The 19,609-nt window shown below is 36.6% G+C and overlaps 2 protein-coding genes across 2 annotated transcripts in view; both read left to right on the top strand.

Moving 5' to 3' along the window:
* The first annotated feature begins 1,954 nt into the window (after positions 1 to 1,954).
* LOC125785674 (serine/arginine repetitive matrix protein 1-like) lies at positions 1,955 to 15,431 on the top strand. Its single transcript, XM_049469706.1, has 2 exons — positions 1,955 to 2,005; positions 12,938 to 15,431. Exon 2 carries the CDS (start codon positions 14,668 to 14,670, stop codon positions 15,073 to 15,075), a length of 408 nt encoding a protein of 135 aa, XP_049325663.1. The 5' UTR covers positions 1,955 to 2,005; positions 12,938 to 14,667; the 3' UTR covers positions 15,076 to 15,431.
* Positions 3,593 to 19,609, top strand: part of LOC125784877 (protein Aster-A-like) — a 62,029-nt gene continuing 46,012 nt past the window's right edge. Inside the window, exon 1 of the mRNA XM_049468963.1 lies at positions 3,593 to 4,071. Within this exon, the coding sequence (XP_049324920.1) occupies positions 3,977 to 4,071 (95 nt within the window). The 5' untranslated portion in view covers positions 3,593 to 3,976. The remainder of the gene's footprint in view (positions 4,072 to 19,609) is intronic.

The raw sequence follows: 19,609 nt of genomic DNA, 5'->3' as shown, positions 1-19,609 counted from the left end.
ATTAGAGACTTTAAGTGTCTGGTTAGCAGCAGCAGGGAGGACATGAGGCAGACGTAAACGCAGGTAATATATTTATTTACATAGACAATAAACAAAAACTAAACTTAAGACAAGATACATGAAGAGAAAGAACTACAGGAACTAACATAAAAAACTACAAAACAGAAAATAAAGAAACAGCAACCTGACGGCGTGAAACACAAAGACATGAGACAAGACCAGGACGTGACATTAAGACTTTTTCAGTCCCTGAGAATGTTTTTTTCTTTAATAAATATGTATTATATATTATATATATAACTATATCTGAGAGAAAGATGCTTCTTAAGGTACCAGAATTATTAACATATATGAGGCTAGACAAAACAACTGTTATTTTTATATTTTCAAGTTTTTCTTTAAGAACATGAGAATGTCCACATTCTCTGGTGAAAGGGCTGCTCTTTCAGCAGTCACAATGTCTGCAATGTACGGCATTTGCGTAGCGCACGTGTTTGCGTAGCTTAGAGGGAGGGATTAATGATCCAATTTTTGACTTCGAGGCTCGAGACCATGACATAATTTCGATCATTTTCAATGAAATATCGAAATCGTGACACACCTAATATATATATATATATATATAATCTATAAATAACCAATAATCCATAACGAATCACGAACAAAATCGATACAATGGGATTAGTTTCTCAGGGGGTTCGGGGGTAATTTTCTCTTTTATGGGGGTGTTATCCTCTGTGATTTTATTCCCGTCCAGAACAATCATGTACGTGTTTTTCTCAGACGTCCTCTGAGATAAAAATTACAGGATGAATTATCTGCTGTTTTTCTCTGAACTCCGTGCTCCTCCGGTAATTTTATTCCCGTCCGGACGGACATCTCTGAGTTTCGTCTCCTCGCGTTTAATAAAATAGCTATTTGTCTACTGCCGCGCACCGTAATTACACTGTGGGCGTGCCGGGGTTTGCACGGAGATCCACGTAAAAACACAACAGCGAGTGGAAATGGAGGAGCTACTGAACGCTGCAATGTGACTGAGAAAGCCTAAAACTTACTGGTCCTCTTTCCAGTTTTTTCAATTTCAGTTCGGATTTAAAAGTTTTATTACTGATAAAGTGATGAAGTGTGAAATATTTTTCATAGGCGTCTCCCTGAAAAACGAATCCCGTCTAGATAGAACCTGCGTTTTTTTTTTTTTTTTCACTGTGTAAGCACCTCTCAGGGTTCAAAACATGTCCTGGCAGGTTCTAGATAGGACCCTATGCACTAAACGTCACTAACAGGTAACACCTGTTCTAGTCTTAGCTCAAGTGCACACTATCTGAGTGTTCTAGATAGGACCCTATGCACTAACCGATTTAAGTCAGAACCCCATACTACCCCCCCAGTGTTGTACTCAGAACTCAAGCGCGCGCACGCACGCACGCGGACCCTGAACCTTGAGTACTGACGTCAAATTTCAGGAACGCCAGGGATTCTCGCGCATGCCCCAACCTGAGCACGCGCCTGTTTTCCTTGTAGCGGCTCCCACGTGCCCATGTTTATATATTTAGCCCCGCGGGCGCGTGCTCAGATGGTGCGCGAGCTCCGCGAAGAGTTAAAGTCGCGTTAAACCGATTCAGAAAGCGGCACGGAGAGAGCGCGCGATCGGAGCGAAGTACTAACAGGTGAGTTGGGGTATTCAATATATACGTTCTAGATTTACACAGAAAAATCAGATTGTTAAAATAATTTTTGGGGAGTTTTGGGGAGATTTTCCGTTCCACCTTAAATGGTGCAACCACAATGCAACTGCTGCACCATTTAAAATGGAAAGGAAAATATCGCCGAAACCCAAAAAACACTTTAAACTTTAACGTCACCAAGTTTTATCATTTAAATTACACTTTAAATATGTAAACGAACACTTTAATCTCATGTATGAATTTTGCAATTTTTGTTTTCATCATAAAAAAGCAAAGTGATCCCAACTGGAGAGCAGTGACAACCACTGACATGCAGGAAGGTGAGTAGGGTTTGATATTTTCCATATTTTAATATGTTTAATTACCTATTATAACAAAAAACTGGCTTGAAAAATATGTCTAACAGTACGAGCTAAACAAAAACAATATATTTAATATAAAACTATAAATTATATTACTTTTTAAGAGAGCACTTTTAAATATGAATGGAGCAAAGCCCCCTAGGTATTAAGAAAAAGTTCAAACAAAATAACACAAACCGTATATTTATTGGTTGCAACATTATCGTTCACCATTAAATAGAAAAGTAACATATTGTAATATTATTTAAGATTAAAAAAAAGTAGCAAAGTAGGCATGCACCAAATATTCGGTATAGATTAAATAAATGAAAGTGAAAACAGACAATTTATACTGACCATGACGTTTAATAAAATAAAAGCGAGACAAAAATATAAACATTTAGACAGTTTGATTCATGCTGTGGCAGAAAAAAAGTGTTTTTTTTGTTTCAGTTTTGACCAAAATATTTACTTTGTTGCATCTCAAATTTGAAACTTTACAGAAATTTTGTTTCTGTTTTCTTACATTGCATTAGGGGTGCAAGATATGGCCCTAAAATTAATTACTCTTGGCCATATGACAAAAAAAAAACGTTATTTCAAGAATACACTACTGGAACAAAATAAAAATCAAATTCTATTATTGCATACGATATGATAATATGATAATAAAAATAATAAAAATAATTTTATCAGATTTGTAAGAGAAAAAAGCAATGATTCAGAATGTCATGATACTAATAATAATGCACTCAAAATATCTCCATATATCCAGGATTAAAGTAAAATAAATGATACTGGACAGATATAATCTGTCTCTAGTAGATATATAATGGGAAATGAGAACAGTTTGATTTTTTTATATTTTCTTTTGCTAAAAACAGTAAAAAAAAAAAGTTGTACCCTGATGTGTTATATATAGGGGTGGTGATATGGCGCGACGATATTTCAGGGTGTAATATCATATAGTTCACCATATTAAAAAATGTTGGTGATATTATTGCGTACTATATTACTTTCTCTCTGTAAAACTAAACTTAAATGATTTGGTTAAAAATAAGTGATATAAGTGAAAAATAGTGATAATAATTTACATCAAACAATAATATTTTATTATTATTAAATAATAAAAAGAAAGTTAAAGTGTTTTATTTTTTTTTGTTTTGTTTTTGTCACGACATTTCCTCTTGTTCTTTTTCACTCAAATTAGAGGAATTTGTTTAGCCAATCGCCTCTCTCGGATTCGCAGTAGGTCCCGCCCACATGTTCACGTTCTGTGATCCTATTGGTCGGCTCGGGTGCCTTTAACAAAACATCCGTTACTTTTTTGTTTGCGTACATGTTGCGGGTTATACCACGCAGTGTAGCCGGGCGGGGGTGCGCGCGCCGCGGGTGGGAGTGTAAAAGTGTGTTAATGCGTGTTTGTTTGAGTTTATATACATTAAAACACATATAAAGTGAATTTATGAGTGTTTGATGAATATAAAAAATAAAAAAGTTGTTGCTCGTGGTTTCATATGGTTTATAAATGTGTTTTAGTCTTCAGTTTTCCCCTTTCCTAAAGTTTTCTCAGACTTAATGGAGACTTTATCTGTTCTGTGTCGGATAGAGAGGAATTTGCTGTAAGAGAAGTTAAAGATTTGATTGAATCAGGTCTTTATTTATTATCTGTTCAGTAGATAATGAATTTATCTGGTGTGAATAGTTAAAAACAGAGCCGAACAGACTGCTGGGAGTTTAGAGACTGTTCCCCAGCAGCTGACCGGGTCTTCAGCAACACTACCGGTTACTTTCTTTATATTATTTATTCACTTTAATTCGGTTTCCGATCAAAAGAGCCGCTTCTATTTAATCTGGAACTAATGCGGTTTAATTGGAGGTCGGTATTCAGGTGTGAACAGTAGAGTAAAGAGCAGATCGGGCGGTTTTTGGAGCTAGCGGAACTGTAGGATGCTGATGTGCTCCAGCGACAAACTGGATTTTAATGTGAACAACAAACGAACCGAATCGGAGAACCGAAATGGGGGAAATTCATCCAACGGCAGGTAGGACTACCGGGTCTAAACTCACTTATCTGCGTGTCTACCTGTAATTAACTCTGTATAACAATAGAATAAAGCCACATAAAATGTATAAACAAAAGTAGGGACTAAGAGTATCTACCTGTAATTAACTCCATATAACATTAGAATAAACCCAAATAAACTGTATAAACAAAGTTAGTAGTGAGTAAAAGTGTCTAGCTGTAATTAATTCTATGTATGATTAGAATACACCCGAATAAACAGTGTATATAAAGTCAAAAGTCAGTGAGAGTGTCTACCTGTAATGAACTTTTATATAACATTAGAATGTATTAACCCAAATAAACAGTATATATAAACTCAGTAGTCACTGAGAGTGTCTACCTGTAATTATAAGTCTATATACCATTAGAATGTAGTCAGTAGAGAGTGAGTGAGAGTGTCTACCTATGATCAACTCGATATAACTCTGAATAACAATAGATTAAACCCACATAAACTGTATAAGGAAAGTCAATAGTCAGTGAGAGTGTTTATCTGTAATTAAAACTATATATACAATTAGAATAAATCCAAATAAACAGTGTAAATACAGTAAGCAGTCAGTGAGAGTGTCTACCTGTAGTAAAAACTCTATATAACATTAGAATCCTGTAATTAACTGTTTATAACATTAGAATACTGAACCCCTATTAACAAAAATAAAAAGTCAGTGGTCAGGGAGAGTATCTACCTCTAATTAACTCTATATAACAATATAATAAAGCCAAATAAACAGTGTAAATAAAATTAGCAGTCAGTGAAAGTGTCTATTTGCAAATATAACTCTCTCTTTTTTTAGTATATATACTAATGTTATAATATATAAACCCAAACAACCAGTGTATATAAAGTCAAAAGTCAGTGAGAATATCTACCTGTTAACTTTATATACCATTAGAATACTAATACCAAATAAACATTAATAAAGTCAGTGATCAGTGACAGTGTCTACCTGTAATTAAAACTCTATATAATATAAGAATAAATGAGGGATGCTAATGCACAGACATAATACACATATCCTATTAAGCTGCAGAACTTACTGTAAGTAGCCAGTCCTCAGGCCAGATAATAATAATATTTACTTTAATAATTAATTAATAATAATTATTCATACTTTAGATACTGCTTCTTTACTTCTCAGCTTGCCCAGAAATGCATGTGTACAGCTGTTCATGAGGAGAATAAATGAATATTTAAATTCTGTTTATATCTGGATCTCATTTTAAGTGTTTTATGCAGGGCTGGTATATTTAATAATTACAGAGCAACATATTTCAGATAGTAATGTAAAATATATGTATGTATGAGTATAGTTACTCTTTAAGATCTATTAGAGTATTGTAGAATCTCCTACAAATAACCTCTGGAATGTGTGAGCGTCTTCTGTAATAGTTTTGTAATGTTTCTATATTTTGATGTAAATTTTGGCCATATTGTTCAGCAGTCATTGTCAGCTTCATTGGCAGGTACAGTAGCTGGTACATCGGCACGTACAGTGGCGGGTAGAGTGGCGGGACAGCAATAGGTACAGTGACTGGTACAGTAACAGTTACAGCAGCAGGTACAGTGGCTGGTAGAGCGACAGGTACAGTGGCTGGTACAGTGGCTAGTACAGAAGCAGGTACAGTGTCAGGCACAGCGGCAGATACAGTGGCGGGTATAGCAGCAGGTACAGTGGCTGGTACAGTGGTGGGTACAGCAGCAGGTACAGTGTCAGGTACAGTGGCTGGTACAGTGGCTGGTACAGTGGTGGGTACAGCAGCAGGTACAGTGTCAGGTACAGCAGCAGGTACAGTGGCTGGTACAGTGGTGGGTACAGCAGCAGGTACAGTGTCAGGTACAGTGGCTGGTACAGTGGTGGGTACAGCAGCAGGTACAGTGTCAGGTACATCAGCAGGTACAAGGCCTGGTACAGTGTCAGGTACAGCTGCAGTTACAGTGGTGGGTACAGTGTTCTCTACAGCGGCAGGTACAGTGGCAGGTACAGTTGCTAGTACATTGGCAGGTACAGCGCCAGGTACAGTGGCAGCTGGTTTATGACCTTGTGGTTAATAGACAGGCAGTGGGGGGTTCAGTGTCAGGTACAGCGGCAGGTACAGTAGCAGGTATAGTGTCAGGCACAGCGTCAAATACAGTGCCGGGTATAGCAGCAGGTACAGTGGCTGGTACAGTGTTGGGTACAGTAGCAGGTACAGTGTCAGGAACAGCAGCAGATACAGTGGCGGGTAAAGCAGCAGGTACAGTGGCAGGTACAATGGCAGGTACAGTGGCAGTTACAGTGGCTGGTACAGCAGCAGGTAAAGCGGTAGGTACTGCGGTAGGTACAGTGGTTGAGACAGTTACAGGTACAGTGTCAGGTACAGTGTTGATTATAGCGGCAGGTACAGCGACAGGTACAGTGGCAGGTACAGTGGCAGGTACAATAGCAGGTACAATAGCAGGTACAGTGTTGATTATTGCGGCAGGTACAGCAACAGGTACAGTGGCAGGTACAGTGTCAGGTACAGTGTTGATTATAGCGGCAGGTACAGTGGCAGGTACAGTGTCAGGTACAATAGCAGGTACAGTGTTGATTATTGCGGCAGGTACAGCGACAGGTACAGTGTCAGGTACAGTGGCAGGTACAGTGTTGATTATAGTGGCAGGTACAGCGACAGGTACAGTGGCAGGTGGTTTATGACCCTGTGGTAAATAGACGGGCAGTAAAGAGTGCTGTACAGATTACTACAGTAAACATCACTGATACCCAGATTCACACTGATCAAACACACACACTCACACTCACACACTCACACTCACACACACACACACACTCACACACACACTCCGCCCGGCCTCGGCCTGTTACTGATACACCAGTATAAACCCATGAGAGTATATGAGTATAAACCTGCCTCTCGGCTCCTGTTTCTAGTTTTCACTATTGGTGAAAAGTGATAGAAACAGCTGATCGTGGGATTTAAATGCCTTTTAAATATCTAGAGCGTTGTTTTTAATGTGGACGCTGCAGAAAGAGTGAGGAAATCTGTTGTGATTGGGCACTTTTGGTGACGCAGGTCATCTATAACTTTGTGTTTTTGTCTGTAGTAATTTGTGTAGTGATACTAATTAACGATTAGTCTACAGTGAACATTTGGAGTCGACCGATTTAATGCCGATTATACCGACTAATCGTTGCAGCACTATTTGTTTGGTGACGTGTAAAAACTATTTTTAAATACTGATATCTGGTTTTGCTTCAAGTACACTCTAATGTGGTCAGCTCTGCTTCAGATGTGATGAAACTATCTGCTCCCTGTGCTGCTTGTGGGGTCGCATGGTTGGTTTATTGGTTTATTTTGTAACGTGACGCTTTCACTTATGGCATTGCTTTCCTTTTCACCAGTATATCATAATAAAAATCACTGTTATTGGATTGATTAGGGTGGTGCCATATCGTATGCAATATCGTGCCACATCACCCACCCTAATTATCACATCAGGGTACTACTTTTTTTTTGTTGCTGTTTTTATCAAAAGAAAAATTCACACTGTTCTCATTATTTCCCATTATATATCTACTAGAGACAGATTATATCTGTACCGTATCATTTATTTTACTTTAATCCTGGATATATGGAGATATTTGGAGTGCATTATTATTATTAGTATCATGACCTTCTGGATTATTGACATCTGTTACAAATCTGATACAATTCTTGTATTTTTTGTAAAGTATAATAATATGTCAGTTAGGGGTGTGCCATATCATATTGTATGCATTAATAGAATTTAATTAAATTTATCTGTTGCAGTAGTGTATTCTTAATTTTTGTTTTTTCATTTAAATAAATTTCATATCGCCAAGAGTATCATTATTGCCAAAATACCATAAAATATTGTGATATTATTTCAGGGCCATATCGCCCACTCCCTGGACTGATGCATTGAAATAGTGCACTTGGTCTATGGATGGAGATTGGATGGTGTTCCTATGGTGATCTTGTGTGTGAAAACAAACCAGCAATAATAAAGTGGACTCATTTATTCGGGATTCAGTGTAAAAACACTCTTAAAATTTGGCGCTAAGTAGACAATTAAGGCCTCTTTATATTCTGAGTCATATTAGTGAAAAAATCTGTAATATTACTGTACAGCCTCATCTATATGCTTTTTACCAGCTTGTCCAGAAATGCATGTGTAAAGCGTGTCCTTTAGTGGTGACTCAAAGCATTAATTTCTTTCTCCAGAACTGGATATTGTTCCGTAACCCAAGTCATATTAATGCAAGATACGCTGTCCACATGCTCCTCCCACTCAGCTTGCCCAGAAATGCATGTGTACAGCTGTCCATAAGGGGGCATTTTAAAAATGTGATTTGTGTTTACTGTAGTGGAGTGAAAGTGAATCGTGCTCCACACCTGTAGGGGGAGACCAAGAGCAAAAATGACCGGTTTTATCATGTAATTCTGCTTTAAATAGTTGCTAGTTCAATAAATAAGCAGAAACATATTGTGTAAATTTAACCCTTACGTTTTAGAACACAGAAAGGAAACTTTTAACAAGAATTACAACAAAACAAACCAAACCACAAAAGTGACACAAAAATGAAAAAAACATTTTTATTGGGTGGAATATCGTTAATACGCTGCACCAACATGTCTTAATTATAGAAGCCCATTCCTGCCACCTATTTTAAGTAAACTGCTATCTCATTATATTGAGAAAGTAAGTAATTATTTTGAGATAGTAATTAATTATTTTGAGATATTATCTCATTATTTTGAGATATTATCTCATTATTTTCAGATATTAAGTCATTATTTTCAGATATTAAGTCATTATTTTGAAAGAATGTTTTTTTTTCCCAAAAGCAAACACACTTTCTATCTCAAAATAATGACTTAGTATCTCAAAATAATGAGATAGCAGTTTACTTAATAATAAGAAAAAAATATGCTGGATTGTTTTGGTTCATTTTAGATGGTGGGAACGGGCTTCCATGCTTAATACTCTGGGGGCTGATGTGAAATATTTATTTCTCATTTTATAATGAATTTAAACTAAGTAAAATTAATATAGAGTTCGTATCATAATCTCTCACTCAGTGATGATTCAGTGGAAACAAATTTTTTTGGGTTCCAGTAAAACAAGTTCATTTCAACTGTGCTTTTAACAAGTCTGACTCGTCCTTACTGTAGAATCCTTTAATAGTTTATTTAATTATTAATTTTATATAGTTAATATTTATATAATTAATATAATTTATATAATTAATATTTCTCATATTAATAATTGTGTGTAAAAGACTTAAATGACTTTTTGCTTGTCGAACTTCTAAAAATGAGCAATTACTGTACATTTACTGAATTTCATGCAACAGAAAGAAATATAACCACAATATACAACAAGGATCAACTCATTTTCTGCTGATTATGCTCATTTCTTTCTGTTTTGTGCAATAAAATGTGCAGAAATGTGTTTTCTGTTCAGGATCTTTTACTTTTAACTTCAACACCACCTGAGATTTACCTGTATAAACACTGTAGTAAAGCTCGTCCAATAGGAGAAGAGCTAGTGGTTATTCTGAGTGAACTTTGCGCTTTAAAGTTTTCTGCCTGACTGATTTGTGAAGCTCCTCCAGGGTTCCCACAGTCATGTGAAGCACTTTTAAAGTTGTTATAAAAGGTAAAATACGTGAATAAATCTGATTATGAGAACAACTTTCTGCACAGTTTTACATGCAACAAATATAATAAGCATAAACTGTAGCAATGCACTTTAAATATATATAGATAGATAGTTTCTCTGATTTTACTATTTATAGGTTTATGTTTGAGTAAAATGAACATTGTTGTTTTATTCTATATAAACTACAGACAACATTTCTCCCAAATTACAAAGAAAACAACAAGTTCATATTCATAAAGTTTTAAGAGTTCAGAAAATAATATTTGGTGGAATAACCCTGGTTTTTAATCACAGTTTTTTTTCATGCATCTTGGCATCATGTTCTCCTCCACCAGTCTTACACACTGCTTTTGGATAACTTTATGCTGCTTTACTCCTGGTGCAAAAATTCAAGCAGTTCAGTTTGGTGGTTTGATGGATTGTGATCATCTATCTTCCTCTTGATTATATTCCAGAGGTTTTTAATTTGGTAAAATCAAAGAAACTCATCATTTTTAAGTTTAAAATAGAAATAAGCTCTAAAAAGATATAGATCAGTTATTGATCTGCAGCAGGGGGCGCTGTGTGCAGGATGTATTTATATAGGAGATGGTTGGAGTGAGATGAGATAATATGTGGAGATAAATATAAATATGCTGGAAAATGAAATCTGCATCTCCATAAAAGTTAACAGAGTTTAAAAAACTGACAAATCAAATTGAAACAACAGATTAATAAATAAAACTAACTTAACACATAAAAAGTAAAAAAATAAAATATAAAAGTAAAAGTAAAATAAAAGTAAAATATAAATAAGCTAAAACCTAAAAAACATTAATATTATAACGAAAAAAGAAGGATAAAGGAAAGGTAAAAAGTAGCTAAAACATGTCAAAATCTTTACATTTTAAAAAAAGTTAACTAAAAATGAAATAAGACCAAAAACTAAACAAAAATGTCATTATTATATTTCATATAAACACTGTTGAAATAAACGCCTAAAATAGATTACTCTCTGTGTTTAATACATCTATATAATATTGGAGTTACTGAAATAAAGTAACTTTTTTTTAATGATATTCTAATTTTTTGAGATGCTCCTTTAGATCAATCTGTCCTCAGAGATCAATAATGAAACAAATTTCTCCATCACAGTGAGGTGTTATCTAGTGAACGCCGGATTCACTGAGTGAGATTCATGTTACGCAGTGCTCTCTTAAAAACTACACTTTAATATATATATATATAATATAATCATAATTTTATACCAGGAAAAGCCTGTATTACAAAATTACATCAGAAGAGAGATTTTCATTCAGAGTGGAGTTTTTGGAGGTTTGGTGTGAAACGCTTGGTTCTAGATATAGATAACCTTATCCAATCAGAATTTTGAAGATAGATTTTGGAGATAGAAGAGCTTCAAGGAAAAAAAATATACCTATTGATCATTAATACTCTGATCTTAAACTTTTTTAAACTCATACATTATTCATTTTCAAATGCCGCCATACCACTAGAGGCGCTGTGGAGCTCCATGTAGAACAGCACCACCAACAAAGAAGCATACTGACAACACTAGCCAGTTAGCATGAAAAGCACTGGAGTAATGGAGTAATCACACTCTGTCCTGCCTGGAGAGTAATAAGAAACAGAACTTTATCTGAGGAGCTCCTGCTGCTGTTCCTCACTGTATAAATATTTTTATCAGAGTAAAATAGAAAAACAACAGCAAACAGCAATTATTCACTCAGAAAGAAAGAAGAATGTGATACTGCCATATCGCTAGAGTCGCTGTGGAAGAGCACCACCAAAGAAGCATACTGACAATGCTAGCCAGTTAGCACAACAAGCTTACACGCTGGAGTAATATGGAGTCAAATGCTCGTCTTGCGCCATACCACTAGAGGCACTGTGGAGCTCCATGTAGAATAGCACCACCAAAGAAGTATACTAAAGACGCTAGCCAGTTAGCATAACTAGCTAACACACAGGAGTAATGTGGAGTCAAACTTTATCTGAGCACTTTATCTGAGGAGCTCCTGCTGCTGTTCCTCACTGTATAAGTGTTTTTATCAGAGTAAAATAGAAAAACAACAGCAAACAGCAATTATTCACTCAGAAAAGAGAGGAAGGGAATTACTTAATCAAAGCACATCTCGGAGAAACGTTCCTATCATCCCCCAGACGAGCCTAGAATCAGTCAGAATCATTTATTCAGCACAAAACTCCATTAAACTCTGGATACGAGGTGCAAATAAACTTCAAGCGCAGTAACTACAACCATTTAATATATATTAAAACTGTAGCTAGAAGGATAATTTTATTGCACACTGAATTTAAATGCACAATTGGATTTATTGTAAATTGATATTAAACTTGGGTATAACTACAACATGCCTACAACATGAAATCAACCACTTCTGACAACCAATCTTTCCTATCTAATCTAATAATTTGAATACAATACTGCATTCCTAAAAAACTATACAGTATATTTGGTGCCACTTTAAAGTAAGGCTCCTTTATAAAGGGTTTAAAAATAGTTTATAAAGGATATTATTAATGTTTTAAATAGGTTGCAAACACTTTATAAACCATTAATTAATAAGCAGTCATTAACATATCTGTTAATAACTTTGACTATCTAGATTAATCATTTATCCAATAAACATATTGTGGTGTATGTTAAAATAAAATGATATAAAATAACTAAATTGATTTTCTATATTATTTTATTACATATGTCAAAGCTGGCTGACAGAAAAATATATATATACATATATATTGCATGTCTTATGTGCTGTAACTATTATTAATGGTTTATAAAGTAGTTACAACCTAATTATTAACCATTGATACCATTAATAACTTTCTCATAGACTATTTCTAAAACCGTTATAAAGGAGCCTTATTTTTAAGTGGTACCGTATTTTCAAACTATATATCGTGATACTATGATTTATTGATATTTTATTACACCCCTAACCACCAGTGAAAGGAAACTAAAGCCCTGATTGGTTAATATTGTCTATATTCTCTACAGTAAGGTGTTTCACACTAAACTGTCTCTGAATGAGCTTCAGTCTCTGAATGAAACAGGAATTCTTCATTAAAATTCGATTCTGTACTGAAACGTTGATGAAATGCTGTAGAGATGATCAGAGAAGATGATGGGCGTATCTCTTCTCCTCAGGACCTGATAGATAATGCTCTGATTGGATGAGCAGGTTCTGGACTCCGGATGGTGGAGGAGGATGCTGGGGACTTTTATTCAGTTTTTGTTTTTGTTTTTTAACTATTTTTTTTAGCTCGTTTTTTTCTCAGCAGTGTTTTTGGGTTAAACTGATGATTAACACTGTTGTGTAAGAAAGGGCGGTGTTTCTGGTGGAGGGAGAAGGCCACGCCCCCTGGTTTCCTGCGGCAGTGCTGACAGGCAGGAAGTTACGGAAGTGTTCAGTCAGATCAGTTCTGAAACCTGAAGCTTGTCTGTAAACATCTCACCGCTGGATACAGACCAGAACCGACTACTGACTACTGACTGAGCACTGATTAACCCTTTAAACTCCTACTGCCTGCACGTGAGTCCACAGATACACAATCATTCATACTGGATACTCAATAATTCATACCAAATACTAAATCATTAATACTAGATACTGAATAATTAATACTAGATATTGAATAATTCAGAGCAGATACTCAATAATTCATACTGGATCCAAAAAAAATCATAGAAGATACTGAAAAAATTATACTAGATACATAATAATAAAAAGCAGATACTGAATAATTCATACTGAATACTAAATTATTCTTAGCAGACACTGAATGATTGCAAATTCATAGCAAATACTCAATAATTCATATTGGATACTGAATATTTCATATCAGATACAAAAAAATCATAACGGATACTACATAATCCACGATAGAAGCTTGATAATTCATAGTAGATACTGAATAATTCACAGTAGCTACTGACTACTTTACAGTGGTTACTAAATTAATCCAAAGTAGATACTAAATGATTCACACTGGATACTGCACAACTCAAAGGAATGACTGAATAATTCACAGTAGAAACTGGGAACTGAATAATTAATACTAAGTACTCAATAATTGATACTAAATACTGAATAATCCACAGTACATACTAAACAATTCACACTGGATACTGAATAGTTGATAGCAACTACTGAATAATTAACAGTAGATACTGGGTACTGAATAATTCATACTAAGTACTCAATAATTGATACTAGATACTGAATAATCCATAGTAGATACTAAATTTCTACACTGGATACTGAATAGTTGATAGCAACTACTGAATAATTCATACTGTACACTGAATAATCCATAGCAGATACTGAAACATGTATACTAGATATATAATAAATCAAAGCAGATACTGAATAATTCATACTGGAGCCTAAATAATTCACAGCAGCTACTGAATACTGAATACTTCACAGTGGTTACTAGATATTCCATAGTAGCTACTGAACAATTCACAGTGGTTACTGAATAGTTCATACTGGATACTTAATAATTCACAATAGTTACTAAACAATCCATAGAAGCTACTGAATAATTCACAGTAAATTCTGAACAAAACAGATTAATCCCTTATTAATTCATAGTGAGTCTTAAATAGTCTATAGTCGATACTGAAATCAGATGTGTATTATATGCAAACTAGTTATAAAATTGTATTGCTGGTCTATTAAATGTTAGTTATTCTCGTTCAGTATACAATACAGTATAGAGTTATATAGTACTGTATATATTATAATTATAGTAGTTTATGCTGAATCTGTAATATTAATAGTTAATATCAGTTTAGTGTTTCTGGAGGAGTTTAAAGGGTTAACTGGATCTTCCTGCAGATGATAATAATATCAGTCTGTACTCGAGAGCGCCATGTCTAACCCCGTCCCCGTCCCGACACTGACCGTCTTCCCGCCATCGTCCGAAACCGAGTCCCGGTCCCGTTCCCCCAGCCCCCTCCCCCCCCGGCCCCCCCGCCCCCACCGGAGCCGCCAGCGCAGAACCGGCGCTCAGGAGAACCCACCAGAACCACAACCTCAGGACCAGAACCCGTCCCAGTGGTTGAGGAGCAGGGGGCGGAGCCTGTCCCCCAAAGTCCTGAAGCGTAAGGACAGGGTGAAGGAGGTGAGGGGGCCGGACGGGGTACACGGGCAGGGGGGCAGGTTCTCGCCCCTCCTCCTGCCCCCGTCCCGCTCCCGCTGGTCCCTCCGCAGCCTCATCAGCAGGGACTCGGACTGGGACAGCAGCTGCAGGTCAGTGAGACCAAAAATATACAAATAAAACAAAAAATAAAGACTTAATTAAGCTCCTCCCACAGAGAAAAAAAATAAAGTGTGCTTATTTCAACCCAAACAAGAAAAAAAGCTTGCTTATGCTCCTCCCCCTGATAAAATGAACTAAAGTTAGCTTAAAAGTTTGCTTGTACAGTGTTTTAATGGTGAGGAGAGCGAGGGGTTAAAGTTGTGTTTAATACTAGTAAACAATAGTGAAAGTGAGGAGAAAGGAAGGGTTAAAGTGTGTTTAATACTAGTGTATAATTGTGAAGGTGAGGAGTCAGAGGGGTTAAAGGAGTGTTTAATAGTAGTGTATAATAGTGAATGTGAGGAGTGCGAGGGGTTAAAGGAGTGTTTAATAGTAGTGTATATTAGTGAATGTGAGGAGTCAGAGGGGTTAAAGGTGTGTTTAATAGTAGTGTATAATAGTGAATGTGAGGAGTGCGAGGGGTTAAAGGAGTGTTTAATAGTAGTGTATATTAGTGAATGTGAGGAGTCAGAGGGGTTAAAGGTGTGTTTAATAGCAGTGTATAATAGTGAATGTGAGTTGTGCGAGGGGTTAAAGGAGTGTTTAATAGTAGTGTATAATAGTGAATGTGAGGAGTGCGAGGGGTTAAAGGTGTGTTTAATAGTAGTGTATATTAGTGAATGTGAGGAGTGCGAGGGGTTAAAGGACTGTTTAATAGTAGTGTATATTAGTGAATGTGAGGAGAGCAAGGGGTTAAAGGTTTGTTTAATAGTAGTGTATAATAGTGAATGTGAGTTGTGCGAGGGGTTAAAGGAGTGTTTAATAGTAGTGTATAATAGTGAATGTGAGGAGTGCGAGGGGTTAAAGGTGTGTTTAATAGTAGTGTATATTAGTGAATGTGAGGAGAGCAAGGGGTTAAAGGACTGTTTAATAGTAGTGTATATTAGTGAATGTGAGGAGAGCAAGGGGTTAAAGGAGTGTTTAATAGTAGTGTATATTAGTGAATGTGAGTTGTGCGAGGGGTTAAAGGAGTGTTTAATAGTAGTGTATAATAGTGAATGTGAGGAGTGCGAGGGGTTAAAGGACTGTTTAATAGTAGTGTATATTAGTGAATGTGAGGAGAGCAAGGGGTTAAAGGTTTGTTTAATAGTAGTGTATAATAGTGAATGTGAGGAGTTAGAGGGGTTAAAGGAGTGTTTAATAGTAGTGTATAATAGTGAATGTGAGGAGTGCGAGGGGTTAAAGGTGTGTTTAATAGTAGTGTATATTAGTGAATGTGAGGAGTGCGAGGGGTTAAATAAGTGTTTAATAGTAGTGTATAATAGTGAATGTGAGGAGTGCGAGGGGTTAAAGGAGTGTTTAATAGTAGTGTATAATAGTGAATGTGAGGAGTGCGAGGGGTTAAAGGTGTGTTTAATAGTAGTGTATATTAGTGAATGTGAGGAGTGCGAGGTGTTAAAGGTGTGTTTAATAGTAGTGTATATTAGTGAATGTGAGCAGTGCGAGGGGTTAAATAAGTGTTTAATAGTAGTGTATATTAGTGAATGTGAGCAGTGCGAGGGGTTAAAGGTGTGTTTAATAGTAGTGTATATTAGTGAATGTGAGGAGTGCGAGGGGTTAAAGCTGTGTTTAATAGTAGTGTGTAATAGTGGATGTGAGGAGAGCGAGGGGTTAAAGGTGTGTTTAATAGTAGTGTATATTAGTGAATGTGAGGAGTGCGAGGGGTTAAAGGTGTGTTTAATAGTAGTGTGTAATAGTGGATGTGAGGAGTGCGAGGGGTTAAAGGTGTGTTTAATAGTAGTGTATAATAGTGAATGTGAGGAGTGCGAGGGGTTAAAGGTGTGTTTAATAGTAGTGTATATTAGTGAATGTGAGGAGAGCGAGGGGTTAAAGGTGTGTTTACGGTGGTTTTCCTGGCTGGTGCTCGGGGGTGATTCCAGCAGGTGCAGGTAGTTTAGTTCAGGGCAGTGTTGGGTTTCTTGGCTCCTCTGAAGGAAACCTGATCCGATTGGCTGAGCTCCAGTATCAGCAGTGTAGTGGATTAGTGTGGATTTATGATGTGTAGCTCAGCTGTGTGAATAACCTCTGTTTATAGAATCTGATTCAGTTGTATTAATTGTGCTATTATTTATTCTGTAATATAGTGTTACAATACAGTAGTATAATGTTATACTATTGTTGTATAGTGTTTAAATACTGCGGTGTAGTGTATTCTACTGTAGTATAGTGTTATAATACAGTAAAATAATGTTTTAATACATTAGTATAGTGCTATAATAGTATAGTGGTAAAATAGTGTTATAATATTGTAGTATAGTGTTATAATACAGTAGTACAGTGTTAGATACTGTAATTTAGTGTTATAATACAGTAGTAAGGTGTTATACTGCTGTAGTATTGTGTTTTAGTACAGTAGTAAAGTTGAAAATAAAATGTAGTACAGTGTTATATTAACACTGTGGTGTAGTGGTATTGTATAGTAGTATTATCAGGGTGATGGTGAGGGGCCTGTAGTGTTGTATTACAGTAGTATATTGTTAAATACCACTGTGGTGTACTAGTATTGTATTGTAGTATTAGCAGGGGAGGGGTGTAGTGTTGTAGTATAGTTATATAACGCTGTGGTGTAGTAGTAGTAGTATTGTATTGTAGACTGTAATATTAGCAGGGTGATGGCGAGGGGGCTGTAGTGTTGTAGTACAGTAGTATAGTAGTAGTATAGCACTGTAGTATTGGCAGGGTGATGGTGAGGGGGCTGTAGTGTTGTAGTACAGTAATATAGTGGTAGTATAGTATTGAAGTGTTAGCAGGGTGATGGCGAGGGGGCTGTAGTGTTGTGGTGCAGTAGTATAGTGGTAGTATAGTACTGTAGTATTGGCAGGGTGATGGCGAGGGGGCTGTAGTGTTGGGGTGCAGTAGTATAGTGGTAGTATAGTACTGTAGTATTGGCAGGGTGATGGCGAGGAGGCTGTAGTGTTGTAGTACAGTAATATAGTGGTAGCATAGTATTGTAGTGTTAGCAGGGTGATGGCGAGGGGGCTGTAGTGTTGTAGTACAGTATTATAGTGGTAGTATAGTATTGTAGTGTTAGCAGGTTGATGGTGAGGGGGTGTAGTATAGTCGTATAGTAGTAGTATAGTACTGTAGTATTAGCAGGGTGATGGTGAGGGGGCTGTAGTGTTGTAGTACAGTAATATAGTGGTAGTATAGTATTGTAGTATTAGCAGGGTGATGGTGAGGGGGCTGTAGTGTTGTAGTATAGTAGTATAGTGGTAGTATAGTACTATAGTATTGGCAGGGTGATGGCGAGGGGGCTGTAGTGTTGTAGTACAGTAGTATAGTGGTAGTATAGTATTGTAGTATTAGCAGGGTGATGGTGAGGGGGCTGTAGTGTTGTAGTATAGTAGTATAGTGGTAGTATAGTACTGTAGTATTGGCAGGGTGATGGCGAGGGGGCTGTAGTGTTGTAGTACAGTATTATAGTGGTAGAATAGTATTGTAGTGTTAGCAGGGTGATGCTGAGGGGGTGTAGTATAGTCGTATAGTAGTAGTATAGCACTGTAGTATTGGCAGGGTGCTGGTGATGGGGCTGTAGTGTTGTAGTACAGTAATATAGTGGTAGTATAGTATTGAAGTGTTAGCAGGGTGATGGTGAGGGGGCTGTAGTGTTGTAGTACAGTAGTATAGTGGTAGTATAGTACTGTAGTATTAGCAGGGTGATGGTGAGGGGGCTGTAGTGTTGTAGTACAGTAGTATAGTGGTAGTATAGTACTGTAGTATTAATAGGCTGATGGTGAGGGGGTGTAGTGTTGTACAGTAGTATAGTGGTAGTATAGTACTGTAGTATTTATAGGCTGATGGTAAGGGGGTGTGGTATAGTAGTATAGTGGTAGTATAGTACTGTAGTATTAATAGGCTGATGGTAAGGGGTGTAGTATAGTAGTATAGTGCTAGTATAGTATTGTAGTATTAGCAGGGTGATGGTGATGGGGCTGTAGTGTTGTAGTACAGTAATATAGTGGTAGTATAGTATTGTAGTGTTAGCAGGTTGATGGTGAGGGGGTGTAGTATAGTAGTATAGTGGTAGTATAGTATTGTAGTGTTAGCAGGTTGATGGTGAATGGGTGTAGTATAGTAGTATAGTGCTAGTATGGCATTGTAGTATTAGCAGGGTGATGGGGCTGTAGTGTTGTAGTACAGTAGTATAGTGGTAGTATAGTATTGTAGTGTTAGCAGGGTGATGGTGAGGGGGTGTAGTATAGTAGTATAGTGGTAGTATAGTATTGTAGTGTTAGCAGGGTGATGGTGAATGGGTGTAGTATAGTAGTATAGTGCTAGTATGGCATTGTAGTATTAGCAGGGTGATGGGGCTGTAGTGTTGTAGTACAGTAGTATAGTGGTAGTATAGTATTGTAGTGTTAGCAGGGTGATGGTGAGGGGGTGTAGTATAGTAGTATAGTGGTAGTATAGTATTGTAGTGTTAGCAGGTTGATGGTGAGGGGGTGTAGTATAGTAGTATAGTGGTAGTATAGTATTGTAGTGTTAGCAGGGTGATGGTGAGGGTGTGTAGTGT

Source organism: Astyanax mexicanus, chromosome 1, assembly GCF_023375975.1.
Source record: "Astyanax mexicanus isolate ESR-SI-001 chromosome 1, AstMex3_surface, whole genome shotgun sequence".
In the NCBI taxonomy this organism is placed as follows: Eukaryota; Metazoa; Chordata; class Actinopteri; order Characiformes; family Acestrorhamphidae; genus Astyanax; species Astyanax mexicanus.
The sequence above is the reverse complement of the archived record's forward strand: the minus strand, read 5'-3'. Positions and strand labels throughout refer to the sequence as shown.

Coding starts and splice junctions, on each gene's coding strand:
- LOC125785674 (XM_049469706.1), top strand. CDS start 14,668: ATGTCTAACCCCGTCCCCGTCCCGACACTGACCGTCTTCCCGCCATCG.